This window comes from Pristiophorus japonicus, chromosome 2 (assembly GCF_044704955.1).
Source record: "Pristiophorus japonicus isolate sPriJap1 chromosome 2, sPriJap1.hap1, whole genome shotgun sequence".
Classification (NCBI taxonomy): Eukaryota; Metazoa; Chordata; class Chondrichthyes; family Pristiophoridae; genus Pristiophorus; species Pristiophorus japonicus.
Genome location: NC_091978.1, coordinates 196,992,797 through 197,016,965, shown reverse-complemented (window position 1 = coordinate 197,016,965; position 24,169 = coordinate 196,992,797). Strand labels below are relative to the sequence as shown.

The window sequence follows — 24,169 nt, the reverse complement described above, 5'->3', positions numbered from 1 at the left end:
GTGAATGATAATTCTTGGGTTAAAAAGTCACCTCTCCAAGATCAGTTCCCTTTCCTCACCATGCATCATCATCATCAAAATACTGCTTTAGCTCAGTTTCAGCTTCAGTATTCTGAAGGGACTGTTCCCTCTACAACATCCTGTTCCATTCTTTCGATTAAGCACTTTACAACCTTCTGAACTCAACATTGAGATCAACAATTTCAGATCATAAATACTGGACTGCAGCTGTTGGAAATGAATCTGCTATTTCCATTTACAACTCCTCAAGACCCATCTTTTTGTTTCTTTACATGTCCCATTTCCATCCCCTTTTGCCTTGCACCATCATCCTTTTTGTTATTTAATCTCTCCTGCCTTCCAAGCTATCACAGACCTTCCCTTTTGTTCTTTCTTTCCCTGCCTCTTCCTCTATACTTGCATAAAACCTGTTACATCTCTAACTTTTTCCAGTTCTGATGAAAGGTCATCGACCTGAAACATTAACTGTGTTTCTCTCTCCACAGGTGCCTCACCTGCTGAGTATTTCCAGCATTTTCTATTTTTATTTCAGTTATCATGTGACTTGTTCTCTTGCAATGTCAACATCAAAATTGCTTCACATGGGAGATATGCCCTTGAGAATCAGTCAACCAGGTAAATATAAAGAAACATTTGAAGGTAAAGCAATTCACTGAAGTTGCAAGTTGCTTTTGCCAGGTGACAGCTGAATATGATAAGGCAAGTCTAAAGTAACTGAGTGCAGAGTTAAATGAATAGTTAAACAGAAAAGGCCTTGGGCTAGAAATTCAGTTTTCAACGAAAACTGCGTTTTTTTGCCAAAATTACCATTTTCGCTTTGCTATCGCTAACCTTTAATTTGCGCAGCGGTAAAAATCAGCGTTGCACGAGGATTCGCGGAGCAAACCGCGATCCTCACCAACTTTAGTCCGAGGCCAATACTGCTGCAAGAGGGGCCTTGGGAAGGCGGAAAAACACCAAAAAATAAATTGGAAAAAACAAAAATGAAAATTCACAAAACATTTACAAGACACTTATCTTTCGAATCGCTGAAAAAGATTTTTAAAAATAAAAACTTTAACTTACCTTTTTGCATGTCTTCATACTTACTGCTGCTGGCAGGGCTGCTATGACAGGTTTTTTCCTATCGGTATTCTGAGCGTAAAATACGGGTGCGGAGAGAGCAAAATTTTTGGCGAAACGCTATTTCGAGTCTTGCACGGTAGCACTCTTCTGCCCAGTGGTACGTGGAAAGCGCCGCCACAAAACGTCATCAAATTTCCCGCCGACCGGGTTTTCGCCAAAAAGGATGAAAAAGCACCAAAAACCCGGTCGCAGAATCGCTGAATTTCTCGCCCCTTGTCTTCAGTTTCATAGCTTTGACCTTTGAGTTCACTGCCTTCCTGTCTTCTCTCAACCTTTCCCTCCATATAAACTCTCTGGCCAATATTCATGGCTACCCCCTCAACCTCAACATTTCCCATGACCGCACCACTCCTCAACACTGACAAGGTGACCACTTTCTGATACCCTCACATAAGGTATCAGAAAGTGGTCACCTCTGCCATTCAATAAGATTGTGGCTGAACTTCTATATCAACTCCACTTTCCAACCTTCTCTCCATATCCCTTGATTTCCTTAGTGCCAAAAAATCTAGCGAACTCATTCTTAAATATATTCATCGACAGAGCATCTACAGCTCTCTGAGGTAGAGAATTCCAAAGATTCACAACCCTCTGTGTGAAGAAATTTCTCCTCATGTCAGTATTAAATGGCCGACTCCTTATCCTAAAGCTATGACCCCTAGTTCCAGACTCTCCAGCTAAGGGAAACAGCCTCTCAGCATCTACCCTGTCAAGCCCTCTAAGAAATATATACATTTCAATGAGATAAATGTACCCATATCCCTCTAGGCAAATGAGATTATGGGCAAAAATAGCAATTGTCACACATAGCTGTGTGGGTGGTGAGCTACAACAATAGTTGCAACATGTTTTTTAATGTTGATTTTTTTTTGTTCCTCAAAGAAAGTTCAGTAACTTAGTGAATGCCTTCAATTTTTCAATCATTACATTTTAGGTCACAACTATTCACTATTTATTGATGACTTAGATAACACAATAGAAAGATATATATCCAAGTTTGTCGATGACACAAAGATAGGTGGCATAGTAAGTCTGGACGGGAGCATAAAATTACAAAGAGACATTGATAGATTAAGTGAGTGTATAAAACTGTGGCAAATGGATTTCAACACAATTAAGTTTACGGTCATCCATTTGGCACCAAAAAAGGTTGGATCCAAGTATTTTTTAAATGGCGAAAAGCAATGTTCCCTATAAAGTGCGGACTGGCTTTTTCAATGTTAAACTGCACAAAACTGCATGACCGAAACTGCAGCCGCCACCACCCACCCCCATCCAAAAAAAAAGAGGGAATATTGGTAAAAAGCTACGAATAGTGGAGGTCCAAAGAAATTTAGGGGTCCATGATCACAGATCACTAAATGTAGTAGTCAGGTACAAAAAATAATCAAAAAGGCTAATACAAGGTTAGCTTTATATATAGATGGCCAAAATATAAAGGGGAGGAAATTTTGCTACAGCTATACAAATCCCTGGTTAGACCACTTCTGGAGTACCAAGTACAGTTCTGACCAGCAGATATATGGGCCTTGGAAGGAGTGCAGTGCAGATTCAGCAGAATGTTACCAGGGCTCCAAGGGTTAAATTATGAGGAGAGATTGCATAAAATAGAGTTTTATCCCCTAGAATACTGATGGTTAAGGGGATGATTTCGTTGAGATTTTTTGGATTTTGAAAGGAATTGATAGGGCAGATGGAGACTTTTTCTGCTGGTGGGGGAGTCGAGGGCAAGAGTACATAACCTTAAAATCAGATCCACACCATTCAGGAAGGAATTTAGGAAACACTTCTTCACACAAAGGATGGTAGAACTGTGGCACTCTCTCCCACATAACTAGAACAACAACATAAAGCAGTAGATGCTAGCTCAATTAATAATTTTAAATCTGAGATCAATAGATTTTTGCTAACCATGCGTATTAAGGGATATGGAGGCAAGGCAGGTGGATGGAGCTAGGATACAGATCAACCATGATCTCAATGGCAGAACAGGCTCAAGGGGCTGAATAGCCTATTTCCCGTTCCTATGTTCCTAAATGTCGATCATTTACACCCTGAACATTTAATTGTACAGATACTAATGTTCCAATTGGATCCAGTGAATGCAAACGTCCAGTATTGCACAAAATGTTTCCTGACAGCTAAATCACAGCCCCTCATTCTCACCGTTTCTCATTCACCCTCAATGCTCCTCATTCTCCCTCAAGGCTCTCATATTGTTATTCATTCTCACTGTTCCTCATTTTCCCTCACTGCCCATCATTCTCAGTTTCTCCTTCTCTCTCACTGCCTGTCATTCTAGCTGTTTCTCATTCTCACCGTTTCTCATTCAGCCTCAGTGCCCCTGATTCTCACTGTTTTTCATTCTCTCTCACTGCCCCTCATTCTCCCTCACTGTCCCTCATTTGCAGTTTTTCATTCTCCCTTACAGTCCCTCATTCTCAGTTTGTCATTGTCATTCCCTGCCCCTCATTCTCATTGGTTTTCATTCTCCCTCACAGCCCCTCATTCTCTCACAACCCCCATTCTCCCTCACAGCCCCTCATTCTCCCCCACTATCCCTTTATTATCTCTCACTGAACCTCATTCACCCTCACTGCCCTTCATTCTCTCTCACAGCTCTTAATTCTCTCCCACAGCCCCTCATTCTCCCTCACTGCCCTTTATTCTGTCACAGCCTTTCATTCTCTCTCAGCCCTTCATTCTCGCTCACAGCCCCTCATTCTTGCTCACAGCCCTTAATTATCTCTCTCAGCCCCTCATTCTCCATCACTGCCCCTCATTCTCCCCACTATTTCTCACTCTCCCTTACTGCTTCCCCCTCACTCTCTCTCTCAGCCCTTCATGCTCCCCCACAGTCCCTACATTCTCCCCACTCCTATTCTCCCTGCCTATGAAGTCTCGCGAGGCCGCCGTCCCGGCCTGCAGCGCCTCTTGTGGCGAGACAAGGCGAGGCGGGGTCGGGGGCTGCGGGCGGAGTCTCGCGAGGGCTGGAGTTTGGGCGAGAGTTTGTGGAAGATGGCGCCTGTTGTGACAGGGTAAGTGTCGGATTGTCCGGGTCGCGCTGCCTGCCGCCGCGTTCCTGTCCGCCGGGCTCCCCGCCAGCGCCTTGGGCTGGCTGGGAGAGGAGGGAAGGCGAGCGAGGTGGCTTGAGCCCGGCGGCGGCGGCGCGGGCGGGGCGGACGGGGAGTGTTGCTGACCGCCGTCCTATTGTTTGCTGCCAGTGGTTTGTGGCTCCGGCTCCGGCTCCCGAGTCTGTGCCGAGCTGCTCGGGTCGCCGCCGCCAGTCCCCGCGTTGTTGCGTTCTGTGCGGCCGGTGAGCGCTGCTCCTGTCCCGAGCCTCCTGTCCCGATCCTCCTGTCCGGCCTGGCCCCCGGTCGGTTGGGCTGTTTGTTGTTTCACTTTGGATGAACTGGTCCTCGGGAGGGAGGAGCAGGGCCCCACGCCCCGTCAGCCAGTTCCCACCATCCTGCTCCGTGCGGGGAGACGGAGGGAGGAGAACTTTGTTTGGGACTTAAAAAGTCGAGTTTCCGCCGTGCCGAACATTCTTCGTCCGGCGCACTCACTCCCTCACTCTTACCTTCTCATTCACCTCTAACTCATTCACTCACTTTCTCACTCACCTCTCACTTACACACTTTCTTTCCTCTATTACAACAGTATTCAAAAAGTACTTTGGCTGTAAAGCGCTTTGGGACGTAACAAGCGCTATATTTCTCTCCTCACTCTTTTTATCACTCCTATTCTCACTTTTTAAAAGATTTCCTTTTTGTTTTTCACTTGGTTAGTGATTCCCTTTCTGGTGATTTCGGGGAAATGTTTGTGTTTTCTTTCCTCCCTTCCTCCTATTCCAATATCCCACTTTTCGTTGTTCAGGGATTTTGCGAGTTTATTCGGGGTGTTTTCTCAATTTTTCTTTCGCTGAATGGTCGGCGCTGAGCCCCGTCACTACTGTACTGTACATTACACAGCAAACGGGCCCCTTGGTGAAAAGACGCAGCTGGCAACCCGAGCTAAGCGAGTCAAGCTACTCGCCTGTAACGCAAACAAGCGTGCTTGTCCGCATCCAGGGTGTCTACAGGGAATTTCTCCTGAAACTATTGCGTCCTTCTGGGATTTATTTCTTTTATTTCCACTGTACGTCCTCCCTCCGACAACTAAAAAGCTGTTGCGTAATTTTGTTTTGCCTTTTCCGTACACTGCAGTTTATATAGATGGTTCAAATTATCCTGCAGCTAGTGAAACACAATTTGATGCTGTCAATACTGTTAAATACCATATCAGACCGAGGTGAACAATTTTTGGTAAACACTATAAATAGATAGTGACTTAACTTGTTTGCTAGTCTGTGATGGACAGTACAAGGCAAAATGTTGTCACTTGTGTAATTTAAAAAAAATTATTGGACTATGGGTGTCGCTGGAAAGGCCAGCATTTAATGCCCATCCCCAATTGTCTTGAGAAGATGGTACTGAGTGGCTTGTTAGGCCACTTCAGAGGGCAGTTAAGAGCCAACCACATTACTGTGAACTCTGGCCACATATAGACTAGATTGGGTAAGGTCGGCAGATTTCCTTCCCTAAAGAACATTAATAAACCAATTTGGGGGGGTTCTGTCAATCTTCCAGTTTCATGGTCACTTTTACTGATATCAGCTTTTTATTTCCAGATTTTAAGAACTGAATTCAAATGATCAAACTGCCAAGGTGGGATTTGAACTCTCGTCTGGATTATTAGTCCAGTAGTATAACCACTACTAAAATATGCAAAATCAATTAATATTTAAGCTGAACAACTTTGCACACATCACAATGATGAACAATAATCAGGTGTTCTGAATGGGTTACTCTAAATTTTGCTGTAATTTCTAGATTCAAATAATAGGTTACACAAATTAAATTTTGCTGCTGAATTTTTTCTGACATTTGAGTCTTTTGATTCAAATTGACTCATGTTATTATGAGGACATTTTTTTCTGCAGCAAAGTTTGTCTTGGAGACAACCTGTCTATAATGATTCAAACTTGAATCTCCATTGAGAGGTAGTGAATCCATGAAAAAACCTGAATTCAGTATTGTTCAAGCTCCAATTAATTCATTTTACTACTTCCATTGTCTAAAGTGGCAATCTTATTCTATGTATCCTGTTTGCTTGGGATAACCTATATGTGACCAGTTTATTGATGGTATGATCTGGACAAGTAAATAAGGGTGAATAAAAATGGTTTGAAGAATTTCTGGATACCTAAATTGTTTATGTATGCTGTCATAGCATGAAAAATTAATAAGTCTATGTTAAGTGACAGGTGTTGATGCAGTAGTACTGGGTGTAAGGCATTATTCGTAAATACTACAGGTGTCTCTGATTTGACTCTCGCTCACATTTATGGTCATGTGTTACGACGTTCAATTGTACACTAGTATGGAGGGATAATGTTGGCTTGAAAATATTTTTGAGCATTTAAGTTAGAGTTTATATAGTTCTATGGCTTCAGAAACTGTTCTGCTATTGGAAGCCTTTTTTGTGATACATGGAGTGATACTCTGCTGAAAATTATTGCAGGTATCGTTTAGAGGTGGGTGATCAAAGAAGAAGGTGGTTTTCTATAGTGGATGAATTGGAAAGCTTTGAGTTGGTGGATTCATTTTTAAATTTATGGATGTGTATTGCCAGAAACTGGGTATGGAAGATAAAAGAATGATCCAAGGCTGTTTCAAATGTACTGGTATTAGTATGTTGTTGTGTTAATGCAGCACATGGGACGGACATTATTTACTGCTGTGAGGTAACAGAGGAAAAGACTCTGAAAATGATATGGAGGGAGAATTGTGTTTTTTATGTGATTTTCTCTTGTGCCTTAAATTGTAATGCAAGTAATTCCTAATCCTGATCTAGGCTGACACCGTAGTCAGCACTGAAGGAATGCTGCACTGTCGGAGGCTGTCTTTTGCATGTTAAAACGAGGGCCTGTCTTCCCCCTTGGGTGGATGTAAAATATCCCATGAAGAACAATAGACAAGTTCATCTTGTGTCTTGGAAAAATGTTTATCCCTCACCCAATATCACAAACAGATTACCTGGTCATTTTTCTTAAATCTGTTTGTGGGACCTTGCTGTGTGCAAATTGGCTGCTGTATTCTTCTGCATTACAAGAGTAATAACACTTAAGTACATCATCGATTATGAAGCACTTTGGGACCTCCCTGAGGCTGTGAAAGATGCTATAGAAATGCAAGTTATTTTACTACTTTCATAAATATTGGTATCTATCTGATCACTGTAGATTTCCTGTAACTGTGGAGTATGTGGTCAGTTAACTGTAGTGCAGAAAATTATGTAGTAATTTTTGATTGGGTCAGTAGAGTGCTCAAATAATTGCTTTGGGTAACACATTGAAATTTTGCCTCAATTGCCAAATTTGGGCTTTCTTGCGTTTGCCAGAGCAAACTGAATTAATTGACTGAATAATTGTGTTTTTATTTTTAACTTTTTATACTTCATTTGATTTGATTTAATTCAATACAATCTAATCATAATTATCTATGGTAGAGATCTTTGTAGTATTACTGATTAAAGTGTACTTAAAATTGAAGTACAAAACTTGGGGAGGCTGGTAGCATTTTGATACTGAATTTTCATCTGGTATGAATGCTGTTGATGCAATATAACTTGGATGTCATCTCAAACTGGAATTTCCAATAAATGTAATGCTAAATGGATTAAATTCACAGCATTTTGTTTTGTAATTGAGCCTTTTTAGAGTTTTGGAAAAGTAAGATGAGCACAGTGAGTTGGTGAAAAGTAGGTTGGATTTGTTGAAACTTTGCACCTAAGGAAATAAAATTTTAATTTTAATTTTCAAAAAAATCTCATACTGTGCTATTTCCTGGCGGAGAGGTTTAGAACCACCATTCTGTAATAGGTGCTAGAATTTAAGTGAGTACAGTGTAGGGTGGCTCGACTTCTTTCCCCTTTCCTCTCTAGTCCTCTTGGAAAATACCTGGCATCTACATTATGCCTGCCAAAGACAAAATCTTGAACTTGCTGTGTGTGAAATAACGATTATAAAAGTGCATCCCACTCTGTACGAGGGAATTTTAAAACCAAGCCACAATATTTTGTATTTTGAGAAAAACGTTACCTCTTTGGAAAAAGGAAAGTGCTTGATGAAGTTTACGTGGTACATCCTTTCCCAAATGCTTCTCCCAAAGAAAACGAAAAGTAATAAGGAAGTGTTTTTTCTCGACGTCTGCTTTAAATTTACCATCGACTCTAAATCATCAGCTATAGTGCTGATGTTTTCTTTTGCACTAGGGTTTTATCGTTTGAGTGTCAATCAAAAAGGTTTTCTCATTTGGGTAGTAATCAAAAAGACTAATAGAATGTTGGCATTTGTCTCATGTTAGAATACAAAGTGAGGAAGTGATACCTCAGTTGTACAGACCCCATCTGGAGTACTGCGTTCAGTTTTGAGCACTACACCTCAGGAAGGATATATTGGCTGTGGAGTGCAGATTCACCAGAATGATACTGGGGCTTAAGGATTAAAATTATGAGGGCAGGTTGCGTAAACTTGGCTTATATTCCCTCGAGTTTAGAAGGTTGAGAGAGTGATCTAATCAAGGTGTTGAAGATGATTTGCAGATTGAAGAGGGTAGATATACAAAAACTATTTAATCTGATTGGGGGAATTCAGGACAAGTGGGGCATAATCTTAGAAAATTAGAACTCGGCCATTTAGTTGTGAAATCATAAAGCACTTTCACATTAAGGGGAATGGAAATCTGGAAAACTCTTCCCCAGACGGCTGTGGATGACTGGTCAATTGAAACATGCAAGACTGAGATCGATAGATTTTTGTTAGGTCAGGATGTAAAAGGGATATGGAGCGAAGGCAGGTAAATGGAGTTGCGGTACAGATCAGCCATGATCGAATAGAATGGTGGAACAGGCTTGAGGGGCTGAACGGCCTGTTTCTATTAATATAGAGGCCCCAATTCTGTTGAAACTCAGAAAAAAGAAAATTATATAAATACAATCAGTTCATAAACTGGTTGTTTTTTTTGTTTGTATTTGGCTACAATTCATTGGATTTTTTTCTAAATGTATTCAGCTTTGTGAAGCAGGTGTTTGAATGTCCAGATTTGTTTTTGTGGCTGTGGCATGGTAGAACATTGCTTTTGGTAGAATGTTGCATTTTAGCTACCCAGCAGGGACCAGGCATTGAATTTGGCACTCTAGTGGTCTGAATGGCTTGGAGGTGGTTTCTTTACCTCTCAATTATCGGGCACCTTTCCTATGTATTTTAACACTTGGCACCTGTTATGTTCTCGATTATAACTGGATGCAAGTTGTTCTATTCCTTTGCACTGTACAGTAGAGTCAGTATTTATTACCTGTGCTGAAATAGCATATTAGTTTCCAGAAGCCTCTTATCACTGTGCCATGAGATCCATTTCTGGAACTGGTTTCTTCAACCCTCAAACTACTTAATAAAAATAAATGAAGCTGCCTTCCTTGTCATGGTTCCACTGATGCATATATAAATAAAGAATAACACAGACTACAGTGTACTATGGGGAGTGGTACATCTTTAGTTGTGAAGGCACTGGTAAAGCTTTTCTCACTCTTAATGTGCCACTTCAGTGCAAAACTCCAGTCTTGTATACATGTTGCACAGGAAGGAATTGTGGTATTGCTGTCTTTGTTCTGTCACTTGCTTTAATACCTTAACTCATCATTCGAAAGTTAATGGCAGTTTTAAAGGTCCAGAATTTAATCTACAGGCATAACTTTAACGTGCAAATATTGAGATTTATTTAATCCAGGCCAGGGCCTCTTGAGCTCAGCAAGTCATTTGCTCGAAGGGAAGGGCTTATCTGATGTCACTGGAAACCTTCACTTGGGACTACTCATATTTAAATTTTAAATGGTCTGGTTGATGCAGATTTGGGAGGTGGGCGAGGCGACATAACGTCTCAACCACATTATGTGCTAATAGGAGTGGAGAGAGGTCTATCTTGTAATCAACCTAATTAGTACCCCTTATTCCAATCATTAAAAATTTACAATTAACTTTGTTGTATTAATCTTAAACACATTATCTTAATCAGTGACCTGACTTGGGAATTGACTTGGCAGAGTTTCAGATTCTGAATCTGTAAAGAAATGAATTTAATATCAACCGAGATAACTAATTCTGAGCACTCCAGTAATTGTCATTTGAACTGTGCATGTAAATCTCTTCCCCCTCAGCATCATGCTCTATAGCTTCTTGAAGTTCCTGTAATGTCATCAACACTCACAATTGGTAGGAGAAAGAAAGTCTTTCAGGATTTAAACAAAGAATCAGTCTTAACAGCATAGACCTGGATAGCTCTTTCAAACAGCCGGCATAGGCATGATGGGCGGAATGGCCTTCTCTGCTGTAAGACTATGTTTCTATGGGAGTACTTTTTGTTCAAAGTACTATCCCAATCTCTGTGTTTATTATTCCTCGGTATTTTAAAATGTCAAGTTTCATAAAATCAAGATCAACTTCTTCTGGGTTTTGCTTCTCCAGCAGTGACAGCACTGATGGTAAGAAGTCACCTGTGTACTAAAACAGTGTTGACCAATAATTAGCCACTGGCTGCATATGGTTATTGGGATCCAGATTTTGCTGATTGCATTTTTTGATTAGTCAATAAAGTGAGTAATAGACAGCATCGATGGGCATGTGATCTCAAGACTCGTGCATTTGTTGATGATATGGTAAGATGAAAAGCAGAGTTTGAGAGTTTTTTGATCGTTTTGTGTGCTTCTGTTTATCTGCTAAAATGATGTGTAATGGGTGAAAATAACAGACATCAGCATCGTGGAAAAATCAACATTGTATTGAGAGGGGAGCTCTCATCCAGGCCAGCGGATGAGAGGAAACCCAGCCAATAGCGAGCCGCTCCAACAGGGCACATTAGGGTAAAGGGCAAGCACCAACCAACCATGTCATGGATGAAGAACAGGGACGGCTCTGGCACATCTCATTGTATGAGTCAACATTCTCAACACTTGCTCCGAAGTCAAAATTCTGCTTGCAGCTGATGGACAAAATCCCGGAAGCTGCACGAAGATGTGCTGTCTGCTAAATTCTATGCTGAATTCAAAGATTGCAAAGTTTCATACTGGTGGTCGATGTTGAGTAAATAAATGCACAATATGCATTTACCTTTATTATGTGTAAGGCACTTTCTACTGAAATTCGTGCATGTGACACATGGCGTAGCCGTAGCCATGAACACCAGTGGCAGGTCGGGGCCATAAAAGGTGAGCGGCCCCTAGCCAGCATGTTGACCCCGACCTGCATGAGAACACCAGCGGCAGGTCGGGGCCATAAAAGGAGAGTGGCCCCATGGGCAGCGTGGCGGCATACCACTTCAGGGAGCAGCGTGAACTGGTGCAGGAGGGCGATGGCAGTGAAGAGGTCGACTGGATTAGATGTCGCCATAACCCAGGTTGGTGATTGGAGCGGGGCAGGTACAGCAGGAGCGGTGAGATCGGGGTGCAGGAGTGGCGAGAGATTGCGAAGTGATGTGGTCGGGGCCCAGAAGTGGCGTGGGCCCAGGGGCAGCACGGGCCAGTCCACACTGCGATATGTGTGCGCACTAGGTCCATGCAGCAGAGCTGGTCTCCAGTCGTCTTGGTTAACCCTTGCCACTGGACCAGGACCAAGACCAAGCTCTGTCAAGCCTCTGTGGTGGCTGTTGTGCAATGGCCACCACACGTTAAAAAAAATCCACACACAGGCATCTTCCACCTTCAATATGCAGTTCGGGACCTGGGATATTGGGTCCTTAATTGAAACACCTGTGAAATTATGAATTCATTGAACGCATCCATTTTTGGCGTGAAAGCAAGTCATCCTCGATTCGAGGGACCGCTTAAGAAGTATGGCTGCTTAGTAATTTCTATTTATCAGCACTGTCCGAGAGTCCTTTATTCAAGCGGGTTCTCAACCTGGGACAGACCAAAGAACTAAATTGGAGTTGATGACCCCAACAAAATGTGTTGCAGTAACATATGCGGCAGCAGGTGAAATTGATAAATTAGTAATGTAGGAAGGAGCGAAGGATTGTTAAATGATTCAAGAAGAAAATACAGATCAGTAAATGGTAAAATAATTTCTTACGGATGTGAAGTGTAAGACCCATACTTTCTTATGCCTCAGTGAATACATTGACTATATCCTGGAGTTCAGCCTCGATGTGCGCAGACACAGGCGTCGTCCGCGTACTGCAGCTCAACGACAGAGGTTGGGGTGATCTTGGACCTGGCCTCCACCAGCCTGTCCCCGCCACACAGCACTGCCATCCAATCATCAAGATTTACGGCGCAGCCCTCGACAACGTGGACCATTTCCCATATCTCGGGAGCCTCATCAACAAAGGCAGACAAAGCTCCGATGAATACGTGGCTTGAGGAGTGGTGCAGAAGGGAGGGATTCAAATTCCTGGGACATTGGAACCGGTTCTGGGGGAGGTGGGACCAGTACAAACCAGACGGTCTGCACCTGGGCAGGACTGGAACCAATGCCTGAGGGGGGAGTGTTTGTTAGTGCTGTTGGGGAGGGGTTAAATTAATAGGCAGCGGGATGGGAACCTTTGCAGGTAGACAGAGGAAAGTAGAATGGGGGCAGAAGCAAAAGATAGAAAGAAGAAACATAAAAGTGGAGGGCAGAGAAACCTAAGGCAAAAAGTAAAAAGGGCCACATTACAGCAAAATCCTAAAGGGGCAAAGGGTGTTAAAAAGACAAGCCTGAAGGCTCTGTGCCTCAATGCGAGGAGTATTTGGAATAAGGTGGACGAATTAATTGCGCAGATAGCAGTTAACGGATATGATGTAATTGGCATCACGGTGACATGGCTCTAGGGTGACCGAGGCTGGGAACTCAACATCCAGGGGGATTCAACATGTAGGAGGGATAGACAGAAAGGTAAAGGAGGTGGGGTGGCGTTGCTGGATAAAGAGGAAATTAATGCAATAGTAAGAAAGGACACTGGCTTGGATGATGTGGAATCTGTATGAGTGGAGCTACAGAATACCAAAGGGCAGAAAACGCTAGTGGGAGTTGTGTACAGACCACCAAACAGTAGTAATGAGGATGGGGACAGCATCAAACAAAACATTAGGGATGCATGCAATAAAGGTACAGCAGTTATCATGGGCGACTTTAATCTACATATTGACTGGGCTAACCAAACTGGTAGCAATGCGGTAGAGGAGGATTTCCTGGAGTGCATTAGGGATGGTTTTCTTGACCAATATGTCGAGGAACCATCTAGAAGGCTGGCCATCCTAGACTGGGTGATGTGTAATGAGAAAGGACAAATTACAATCTTGTTGTGCGAGGCCCCTTGGGGAAGAGTGACCATAATATGGTAGAATTCTTTATTAAGATGGAGAGCGACAGTTAATTCCGAGACTCGGCTCCTGAACTTGGGGAAAGGTAACTTCGATGGTATGAGACGTGAATTGGCTAGAATAGACTGGCGAGTGATACTTAAAGGGTTGACGGTGGATAAGCAATGGCAAACATTTAAAGATCACATGGATGAACTTCAACAATTGTACATCCCTGTCTGGAGTAAAAATAAAATGGGGAAGGTGGCTCAATCGTGGCTAACGAGGGAAATTAAGGATAGTGTTAAATACAAGGAAGACGCATATAAATTGGCCAGAAAAAGCAGCAAACCTGAGGACTGGGAGAATTTTGTAATACAGCAGAGGAGGACAAAGGATTTAAATAGGAGGGGAAAAATAGAGTATGAGAGGAAGCTTGCTCGGAGCATAAAAACTGACTGCAAAAGCTTCTATAGATATGTGAAGAGAAAAAGATTAGTGAAAACAAACGTAGGACCCTTGCAGTCAGATTCAGGCGAATTTATAATAGGGAACAAACAAATGGCGGACCAGTTAAACAAATACTTTGGTTCTGTTTTCACGAAGGAAGACACAAATAATACTAGGGGACTGAGGGTCTAGTGAGAAGGAGGAACTGAAGGATATCCTTATAAAGCAGGAAATTGTGTTAGGGAAATTGATGGGATTGAAGGCCGATAAATCCCCGGGGCCTGATAGTCTGCATCCCAGAGTACTTAAGGAAGTGGCCCTAGAAATATTGGATGCATTGGTGATCATTTTCCAACAGTCTATCGACTGGATCAGTTCCTATGGACTGGAGGGTAGCTAATGTAACACCACTATTTAAAAAAGGAGGGAGAGAGAAAACGGGTAATTATTGACCAGTTAGCCTGACATCAGTAGTGGGGAAAATGTTGGAATCAATTATTAAAGATGAAATAGCAGCACATTTGGAAAGCAGTGACAGGATCGGTCCAAGTCAGCATGGATTTATGAAAGGGCAATCATGCTTGACAAATCTTCTGGAATTTTTTGAGGATGTAACTAGTAGAGTGGACAAGGAAGAACCAGTGGATGTGGTGTATTTGGACTTTCAAAAGGCTTTTGACAGGGTCCCACACAAGAGATTGGTGTTCAAAATTATTGGAGGGGAGTGTACTTACGTGGATAGAGAACTGGTTGGCAGACAGGAAGCAGAGTCTTGATAAACGGGTCCTTTTCAGAATTGCAGGCAGTGACTAGTGGGGTGCTGCAAGGCTCAGTGCTGGAACCCCAGCTATTTACAATATACATTAATGATTTAGATGAAGGAATTGAGTGTAATATCTCCAAGTTTGTAGATGACACTAAGCTGGGTGGTGGTGTGAGCTGTGAGGAGGATGCTAAGAGGCTGCAGGGTGACTTGGACAGGTTCGGTGAGTGGGCAAATGCATGGAAGATACAGTTTCATGTGGATAAATGAGAGGTTATCCACTTTGGTGGCAAAAACACGAAGGCAGAATATTATCTGAATGTCGGCAGATTAGGAAAAGGAGGTGCTACGAGACCTGGGTGTCATGGTACATCAGTCATTGAAAGTTGGCATGCAGGTACAGCAGGCGGTGAAGAAGGCAAATGGTATGTTGGCCTTCATAGCTAGGGGATTTGAGTATAGGAGCAGGGAGGTCTTACTGCAGTTGTGCAAGGCCTTGGTGAGGCCTCACCTGGAATATTGTGTTTAGTTTTTGTCTCCTAATCTGAGGCAGGACATTCTTGCTATTGAGGGAGTGCAGCGAAGGTTCACCAGACTGATTCCTGGGATGGCAGGACTGACATATGAGGAGAGACTGGATCGACTGGGCCTGTATTCACGAGTTTAGAAGGATGAGAGGGGATCTCATAGAAACATATAAAATTCTGACCGAACTGGACAGGTTAGATGCAGGAAGAATGTTCCTGATGTTGGGGAAGTCCAGAACCAGAGAACACAGTCCAAGGATAAGGGGTAAGCCATTTAGGACTGAGATGAGGAGAAACTTCTTCATTGAGAGAGTTGTTAACCTGTGGAATTCCCTACCGCAGAGAATTGTTGATACCGGTTCATTGGATATATTCAAGAGGGAGTTACATATGGCCTTACAGCTAAAGAGAGCAAGGGGTATGGAGAGAAAGCAGGCAAGGGATACTGAGGTGAATGATCAGCCATGATATTGAATGGTGGTGCAGTCTTGAAGGGCCGAATGGCCGCCTACTGCACCTATTTTCTATGTTGATGCGGAGATTCAACATCGCCTCCAGTGCAGCCTTCGGCCGTTGTGAGGAAAAGTGTGTTTGAAGACCAGGCCGTCAAATCTATTACCAAGCTCAGTCTACAGGGCTGTAGTAATACCCGCCCTCCTGCATGGATCTGAGGCATGGACGATGTATAGAAGGCACTTCAAGTCGCTGGAGATATATCACCAACGATGTCTCCGCAAGATCCTGCAAAACTCCTCGGAGGACAGGCGCACCATCAGTGTCCTCGTCCAAGCTCACATCCCCAGTATTGAAGCACTGTCCACAATCGCTCAGCTTCGCTGGGCAGGCCACATTGTTCGCACGCCAGATACGAGACTCCTTAAGATTTATGCGGAGCTCCTTCATGGTAAACAAGCCAAAGGTGGGCAGCGGAAAAGTTACAAGGACACCCTCAAAGCCTCCCTGGTAAAGTGCGACATCACCACTGACACCTGGGAGACGCTGGCCGAAGATCGCCCGAGGTGGAGAAAGTGCATCCAGGAAGGTATTGAGCTTCGATTCTCAACGCAAAGAGCGTGAAGAGGTCAAGCGCAGGCAGCGGAAGGAACGCGTGGCAAGCCAGCCCCACCCACCCCTTCCCTCAACGACTATCTGTCCCGCCTGTGACAGAGATTCTGGTTCTCGTATTACTGTTCAGCCACCGAAGGACTCATTTTAAGAGTGGAAGCAAATCTTCCTCGATTCCGAGGGACTGCCTATAATGATGAATCAACTATTGCAGAGCAGGAAAACAAATTAAAATACTGAATTATATGGACAAAACAGTAGACTGAATTGAAAGAAGCCATGCTACACTGTATAATGGATGATACCACCCCTTGAGTGCTGTGTCCCCTGAGGCAGAAGGGGTACATATAAGCGTTGGAGATGATTTAAGACTCCAGACAATGGAGGAGCTGTGAGACACTACTGAGCTGGGAGGGAGAAACTTGAGTTTTGGAACTGTTAAAGGATGTCAATTAAGGGGTGGACATCTATTTATAACTTTAAGAATCTTGTATCTGCACACTGCCTGTTAACATTTTCTACAATAAATTCCTATTTATAATGGAAAATGAGATAGTGGGTGGGTGACAATGGGAGTGAAGGGAAGCAGGAGTGATTGGGGGAAGGGTTGGCAAAGGAGCAGTTGACAGCTACATTTTCATACAAGGCCCATCCCAAATACAATCTGTAGCCCTTGGTGGTTCCTTTCTCAGCCACACTACCCACCACCTCCCAAAAGAAAAGAAAGACAATGAGTACCAAAAGATGACAAAGGAAGAAGCAAAAAGGGTTAAGGGGAGAGAAGAGAATAAAATGAGAGAGAGAAACAACAACATGAAAACATCTGAGACAGGTACAAGAGTGACAATAATAAAAACAGAAAATGTTGGAAATACTTAGCAGGTCAGGCAGTATCTGTGGAGAAAGAAACTTAGTTAATATTTTAGGCCTTTTACTGAACCTGTCCCTTTAAGGCCACTACTTATTTTGCATTTGTAACAAAGTGTGACATATGAATGTTGACATGCAGCTTTTAATATATTGCTAGTGGATCTTCCATCTCACTAAGTTGGTGGGTATATTTTTTTTTAATATGGAACTGTTATGAAATGGAAACTACTGTTGTATAAACAGAAGACACAATGTGTTCCTTCACAGAGGATAATTGCTGGAATGGTTGTACTTGTGGGAAAAGGAAAATTAGACATCCTTGTAAATTGCGTTATTATATCTAACTGTTTTACACATTCAATGTTGGTAGATTATTTGGTAGACTTGTCTGGTATAAAGGTTACAGGGTAGATATCTGTTTTATATTGAGTAAACCAGAAACTTAGGCATTGAACTCAGTGTGGGTTTCTTGGTTTTGTGGGTGAGTATTTAGATTCTTCAGGTCTTTGATTGTGGGAATGATTTCCAGCACTAGTGTTGTATGGTGAGGTAAGTGACATCAGAGTCGGAGGTAGGAGTTGGTCTCGGGTAGTATAGACCCGGGTATGATTATTCAAGCTGGGCTCTATAGTGGGATTTGTGGTCAGATAGGAAACCATGAAAGAATTAATTAAATTTTACAAAAATGAAAACAGAAATCAATGAAGAAAATTAAAAGTACCTAAGTATGTGTTGGGGGAAGTGAGTATCCTGTCTGTGGACAATGAAACTAAACTGCCAGGCTTTTCAAAGACTGAAGTTGCTAATGAAAATTCTTAATGAAGGTACAGTCTACTCTGAATTCAAATTAAGCAAGTTCAAATGATCTAAATTTGATTTTTTTTTTTAATGTGCTAGGTTCCCGCCTTGTATTATTAATGCTTAATTCAAATTATTGAATGATTTGAGTTTATAGTGTAAAAAATACTTCACATCAGTAGATTGCAGTCAAAGGAAGTCAAAATAATCACGTATAAGAATATAAGAACATAAGAAATAGGAGCAGGAGTAGGCCATTTGGCCCCTCGAGCCTGCACTGCCATTTAATAAGATCATGGCTGATCTGGTCATGGATTCTGCTCCACTTCCCTGCCCGCTCCCCATAACCCTTTGTACCCTTATTGTCTATCTCTGCCTTAAATATATTCAATGACCCAGCCTCCACAGCTCTACACAGAGAAGAAATTTCTCCTCATCTCAGTTTTAAATGGGCAGCCCCTTATTCTGAGACTATGTCCCCTAGTTTTAGTTTCCCCTATGACTGGAAATGTCCTCTCTGCATCCACCTTGTCGAGCTCCCTCATTATCTTATGTTTCGATAAGATTTCCTCTCATTCTTCTGAACTCCAATGAGTATAGGCTCAACCTATCTTCATAAGTCAACCCCCTCATCTCCGGAATCAACCTCGTGAACCTTCTCTGAACAGTTTCCAATGCAAGTTTATCTTTCCTTAAATATGGAAACCAAAACTGTATGCAGTACTCTAGGTGTGGCCTTACCAATACCCTGTACAGTTGTAGCAGGACTTCTATGCTTTTATACGCCATCCTCCTTTCAATAAAGGCCCTTTGTCTTCCTGATTACTTGCTGTACCTGCATACTAACTTTGTGTGTTTCATGCACAAGGACCCCCAGGTCCTTCTGTACTGCAGCACTTTGCAATTTTTCTCCATTTAAATTATAATTTGCTTTTCTATTTTTTCTGCCAAAGTGGATAACCTCATTTTCCCACATTATACTCCATCTGTCAATTTTACCCACTTACTTAGCCTGTCTATATCCCTTTGCAGATTTGTTGCATCCTCCTCACAACTTGCTTTCCCACCCATCTTTGTATCATCAGCAAACTTGACAACATTACACTTGGTCCCTTCATCCAAGTCATTAATATAGATTGTAAATAGTTGAGGCCCCAACATCGATCCCTGCGGCACCCCACTAGTTACCGTTTGCCAATTTATCCCGATTCTCTGTTTTCTGTTAGGTAGCCAATCCTCTATCCATGCTAATATATTACCCACAACCCTGTGAACTTTTATCTTGTGCAGTAACCTTTTATGTGGCACCTTATCGAATGCATTCTGGAAATCCAAATATTCCAAATCCACTGGCTTCCCCCTTATCCACCCTGCCCGTTACATCCTCAAAAAAAACTCCAGCAAATTTGTCAAACATGATTTCCCTTTCATAAAACCATGCTGACTCTGCTTGGGTGAATTATGCTTTTCCAAATGTCCTGCAACTGCTTCCTTAATAATGGACTCCAGCATTTTCCCAACGATAGATGTTAGGCTAACTGGTCTGTAGTTTCCTGCTTTCTGTCTGCCTCCTTTTTTAAAATAGGGGCGTTACATTTCCGGTTTTCCAATCCGCTGGGACCTCTTCAGAATCCAGGGAATTTTGGTAGATTACAACCAATGCATCCACAATCTCTGCAGCCACTTCTTTTAAGACCCTAGGATGCAAGCCATCAGATCCAGGGGACCTGTCTGTCTTTTAATCCCATTATTTTGCTGAGTACTACTACTTTCATGATGATAGTTCCTCCCTCTGTTTAGCCCCTTGATTATCCATGATTGGAATGTTTTTAGTGTCTTCTACCATGAAGACTGATACAAAATATTTGTTCACAGTCTCTGCCATTTCCCTGTTCCCCATTATTAATTCCCCATTTTCATCCTCTAAGGGACCAACATTTACTTTAGCCACTCTCTTCCTTTTTATGTACCTGTAGAAACTCTTACTATCTTTTTATATTTCATGCTAGTTTGCTTTCATAATCTATCTTCCCTCTATTAATTTTTTAGTCGTTCTTTGCTGGCTTTTAAAAGTTTCCAAATCCTCTGGCTTCCCACTAGTCTTGGCCACATTGTAATCCCTTGTTTTCAATTTGATACCATCCCTTATTTCCTTAGTTAGCCACGATGGTTATCCCTTCTTAGTCTTTCCTTCTCATTGAAATATAATTCTAGTTGAGAGTTATGAAATAGCTCCTTAAATGTCTGCCACTGCTCATCAACGGTCCCACACCTCAATCTTTTTTCCCAGCGCACTTTAGCCAATCCTGCCTTTATTTCCTTTAAGTTTAAGACATTGGTTTGAGATCCAACTTTCTCCCCCTCCAACTGAATTTGAAATTCAACCATGCTATGGTCACTCATTCCTAGAGGATCCTTTACTAGGAGATTGTTTATTAATCCTCTTTCATTATATCGTGCCTAATCCTGTCTCATTACACAGTACCAAATCTAAGATAGCCTGCTTCCTGGTGGGTTCTGCAACGTACTGTTCAAAGAAACTATCCCGGATACACTCTATGAACTCTTCCTCAAGGCTACCCTGGCCAATTTGCTTTGTCCAATCAATATATGAAGGTTAAAATCGCCCACAATTATTGACTCCTTTTTTACAAGCCTCCATTATTTCTTGATTTATACTCCGTCCAACAGTGTAGCTACTGTTGGGGGGGCCTATAGACTATGCCCACCAGCGAATTTTTCTCATTATTCCTCCTCCACCCAAACTGATTCAACATCTTGATCTTCTGAGCCAATATCATTTCTCACTAACGCGCGGATCTCATCCTTTATTAACAGAGCTACCCCACCTCCTTTTCCTTTTTGTCTGTCTTTCCGAATTGTTAAATACCCCTGAATATTTAGTTCCCAGCCGTGGTCACCTTGCAACCACGTCTCTGTAATGGCTATCGGATCATACCCATTTGTATCTATTTGTGCCGTCAGCTCATCTATTTTGTTACGAATGCTGCGTGCATTCAAAAAGAGATTTTAAATTTGTTTCTTTACCATTTTTTCCTGCTTTGACCCTTCTTTCTGATACACTTTTATGTTTATACATTCTGTCCCTTCCTGTCACGCTTTGGTTTTCGTTTCCCCCAGTGCTACCCTGCTCTATTGCCTTCTCCTTATTTTTTAACTTTTTAACTTTAACTTTTCGCTTACCTGAACCCCCCCTCCCCCCCCCCCCCCCCCCCCCCCCCCCCCACTAATTAGTTTAAAGCCCTCTCTGCAGCCCTAGTTATTCGATTCGCCAGAACCCTTGTTCCAGCACGGTCTCAGTGGAGCCCGTCCCCACGGACTGGTGCCGGTGTCCCACGAGCCAAAACCCATCTCTCCCACGCCAGTTTTGAGCCATGTGTTTAACTCTCTGATCTTATTTACCCCATGAAAATTTGCTCGTGGCTCAGGTAGTAATCCAGAAATTATTACCTTTCTGGTTCTGCTTTTTAATTTGACCCCTAGCTGTTCATAATCCCTCAGCAGAAGTGAAATGTGTTTCTATTTTGTGATATTCTGAGTTGTAGGTTTTTGAATTTGAAAGGAAAATGGCAACTGAGTTTTTTGAAGGAAGTGATTTGGTTTATTTTGCAAAAAGAATGATGCCAGAGGGACAGGAAGTCTGCATTATTGTACCATTTTGAGTAAAAGTATCTCAAATCGTATGCATGCGGCACACCAGATATCATCCTATTATTTATACAAAACAATATCTTTAGGGAGAGAAACAAAGAGTCATTGTCCTGGAGGCTGAAACTTACAAGTAGTTTGCTTGCTAATTGACTTCAGTAGTTTACAAATAACTATATATATATATATATATATATATATATATGCCAATTTAGAGCAGTGGTATTGAAGGCATAGTGCTAATTAGTAACTAAATATTACAGCCATGGTACATTTCAATATTATCCGTAACACCACAGGAATTATGCTAATTATAATTTGATGTTTTATACAATCATATAAAAATTTTAAAATAGAAACCGAGTTATTTGCTGTTTTTTTTTTCTTGCCATGAGATATTCTGGAGGTCACCGATACTTAGTTTGGGTTTTGACAGACGTGCTCAGAAGAGTAGTCTACAAGAGAAGAAGGTCGTAGCAGCTGCCATCAATATCAAGGCAGCATTCAACTGCAGGAAAAAGGCTGGGTATTCTGTGACAAATGGCTTGCCTCCTAACCCCCTCAAAGCCTCACTATAAAGGTAGAAGTCAGGAGTGTGATGGAATACTCATTACTCACCTGGGTGGGTACAGCTGCAACAATACTCAAGAAACGTCATATCATCTTGGTCAGAGCAGTTTGCTTGATCTTTGCTAGAGGGGTCCACATCCCAAGAACAATTTAAAAACATTTTTTTTTCATTTTCTTATGTGAGCCTTAAATTGTGGCCATGAGGTCAATACTGTAAAGGTGACTTTAAAAAAAAAAGAACTTCCGTATAAGGTTTTGGCCTGAAAAGCCTGGGGATTAATGAACTTGTGGACTTCCCAGAGGTGGTAGATTCAGATTATTATATGTTATGTCATTTTTATTCTTGTAACATGCTTTCTGTGCAGTTTTTAAAGGTAGGGGTATTAATACGTTGAAGGCCAGATTCCCAATCAATGTTTTGCTCAATGGCCATGTTGGAAATAGTACAAGTGGGATGTTGCTCTGCACCTGCACCGCATTGATCTCTTGACTTCAATCATGCTACTGTGAATATTTGCCAAGTTGAAATCAGACACTTATCCAGAGAAAGAGGAAATGTCTATAGGACCACTAGTTCTATTAAAATTAACTTATTTAATAAGGCCTTTCTCTTTGGTTTATGGAAGCTGAGATAACTCTGCATTCAACAGCCTTTATTTGCTGGAGATCAAGACGGAACAGCACTCGGTCTCACTGCAGACCACAGTTTGCAACTAAAAAACTGGGCAGAGGCCTATGACACACGCAGTAGCAGATTTGCTACTTATTTACCACAATATAATAATTTTAAATAATTACGTTACGTGTTTACACTTTCAGCTAGTCCAGACTAGGGATCGATTGTTTCTAATGTTCTGGTTCCAGGCTGTTAGAAATTTCTTATGAAGTGTAATTTTATAAAATCTGTCAGGAAAACAAAATTGTATTTTTTTTTCTCGAGCTGTACTGGATGTTCATTCAAGTGAATAATGAATGAAGCAATAGATAAGTGTTAGTAACTAAGAATTTTGCTGAATATTTTTGCACTCATTTTTTTGAATCGATTATACTTTGTAACATAACTTGTTTTATTTGAAATGTAATTTCTAAGTTGGTATTTAGGCTTGGGATTGTTTTGAGATAAATGCTTGATTTGAAAGAGCTTCAACTTTACCATTCTTCAGGACAGTATGTGGATAATGTCAAGTTAGATCTGCTTAATGTGGCTTCTCATCTTTTTAAACATGAGGTGCATGTGTGCTTCTGTTCGGCTTTGGTTTACCCTTTTTGATCAAGGTTCTTACCAGCACACCTTAATGTCAGTGCTTTCTTTGTAAACTTTCAGGATGTTTTGTAAACTCCTTTTTAGAAATTAAATGGTTTCTGATGGCAAAAATACAAACATACAATTATCCTTCTCGACCTGTCTGTAGCCTTTGACACGGTTGACTACTCCGTCCATCTCTACTGTCATCCAGCTGGATGGGACTACACTCGCCTGGTTCCATTCTTGTCTATCTAATCGTAGCCAGAGAATCACCTGCAATGGCTTCTCTTCCTGCCCCTGCATTGTTACCTCTGGTGTCTTCCCCACGGATTGATCCTTGGCCCACTCCAGTTATCATCTGCATGCTGCCCCTCGACGACGACATCAGAAAACACAGCATAAGTTTCCACGTGTATGCTGATGACACCCAGCTCTACCTCGCCTCCACCTCTCAAGACCCCTCACTGTCTCTAAATTGTCAGACTGCTTGTCTGACATCCAGTTCTGGATGAGCAGAACATTCCTCCAACTAAATATTGGGAAGGCCGAAGCCATTGTCTTGGGTCCCTGCCACAAACTTTGTTCCCTAGCCACCAATTCCATCCCTCTCCTTGGCAAATGTGAGGTTGAACCAGACTATTTGCAATATTGGCGTCATATTTGACCCCGAGATGAGCCTCCGACCAGAAA

General features: G+C 42.0%; 1 protein-coding gene across 2 annotated transcripts in view; it reads left to right on the top strand.

The window, feature by feature from the left end:
* The first annotated feature begins 4,152 nt into the window (after positions 1–4,152).
* Positions 4,153–24,169, top strand: part of rbpjb (recombination signal binding protein for immunoglobulin kappa J region b) — a 148,420-nt gene continuing 128,403 nt past the window's right edge. Inside the window, exons 1-2 of one of the 2 annotated variants that reach the window (XM_070870702.1) lie at positions 4,166–4,184; positions 5,816–5,852. In XM_070870702.1, coding sequence (XP_070726803.1) covers positions 5,836–5,852 — 17 coding nt within the window. In that variant the 5' untranslated portion in view covers positions 4,166–4,184; positions 5,816–5,835. Of the gene's footprint in view, positions 4,185–5,815; positions 5,853–24,169 lie in introns of both variants that reach the window. The other variant, XM_070870700.1, reaches the window with a different exon arrangement.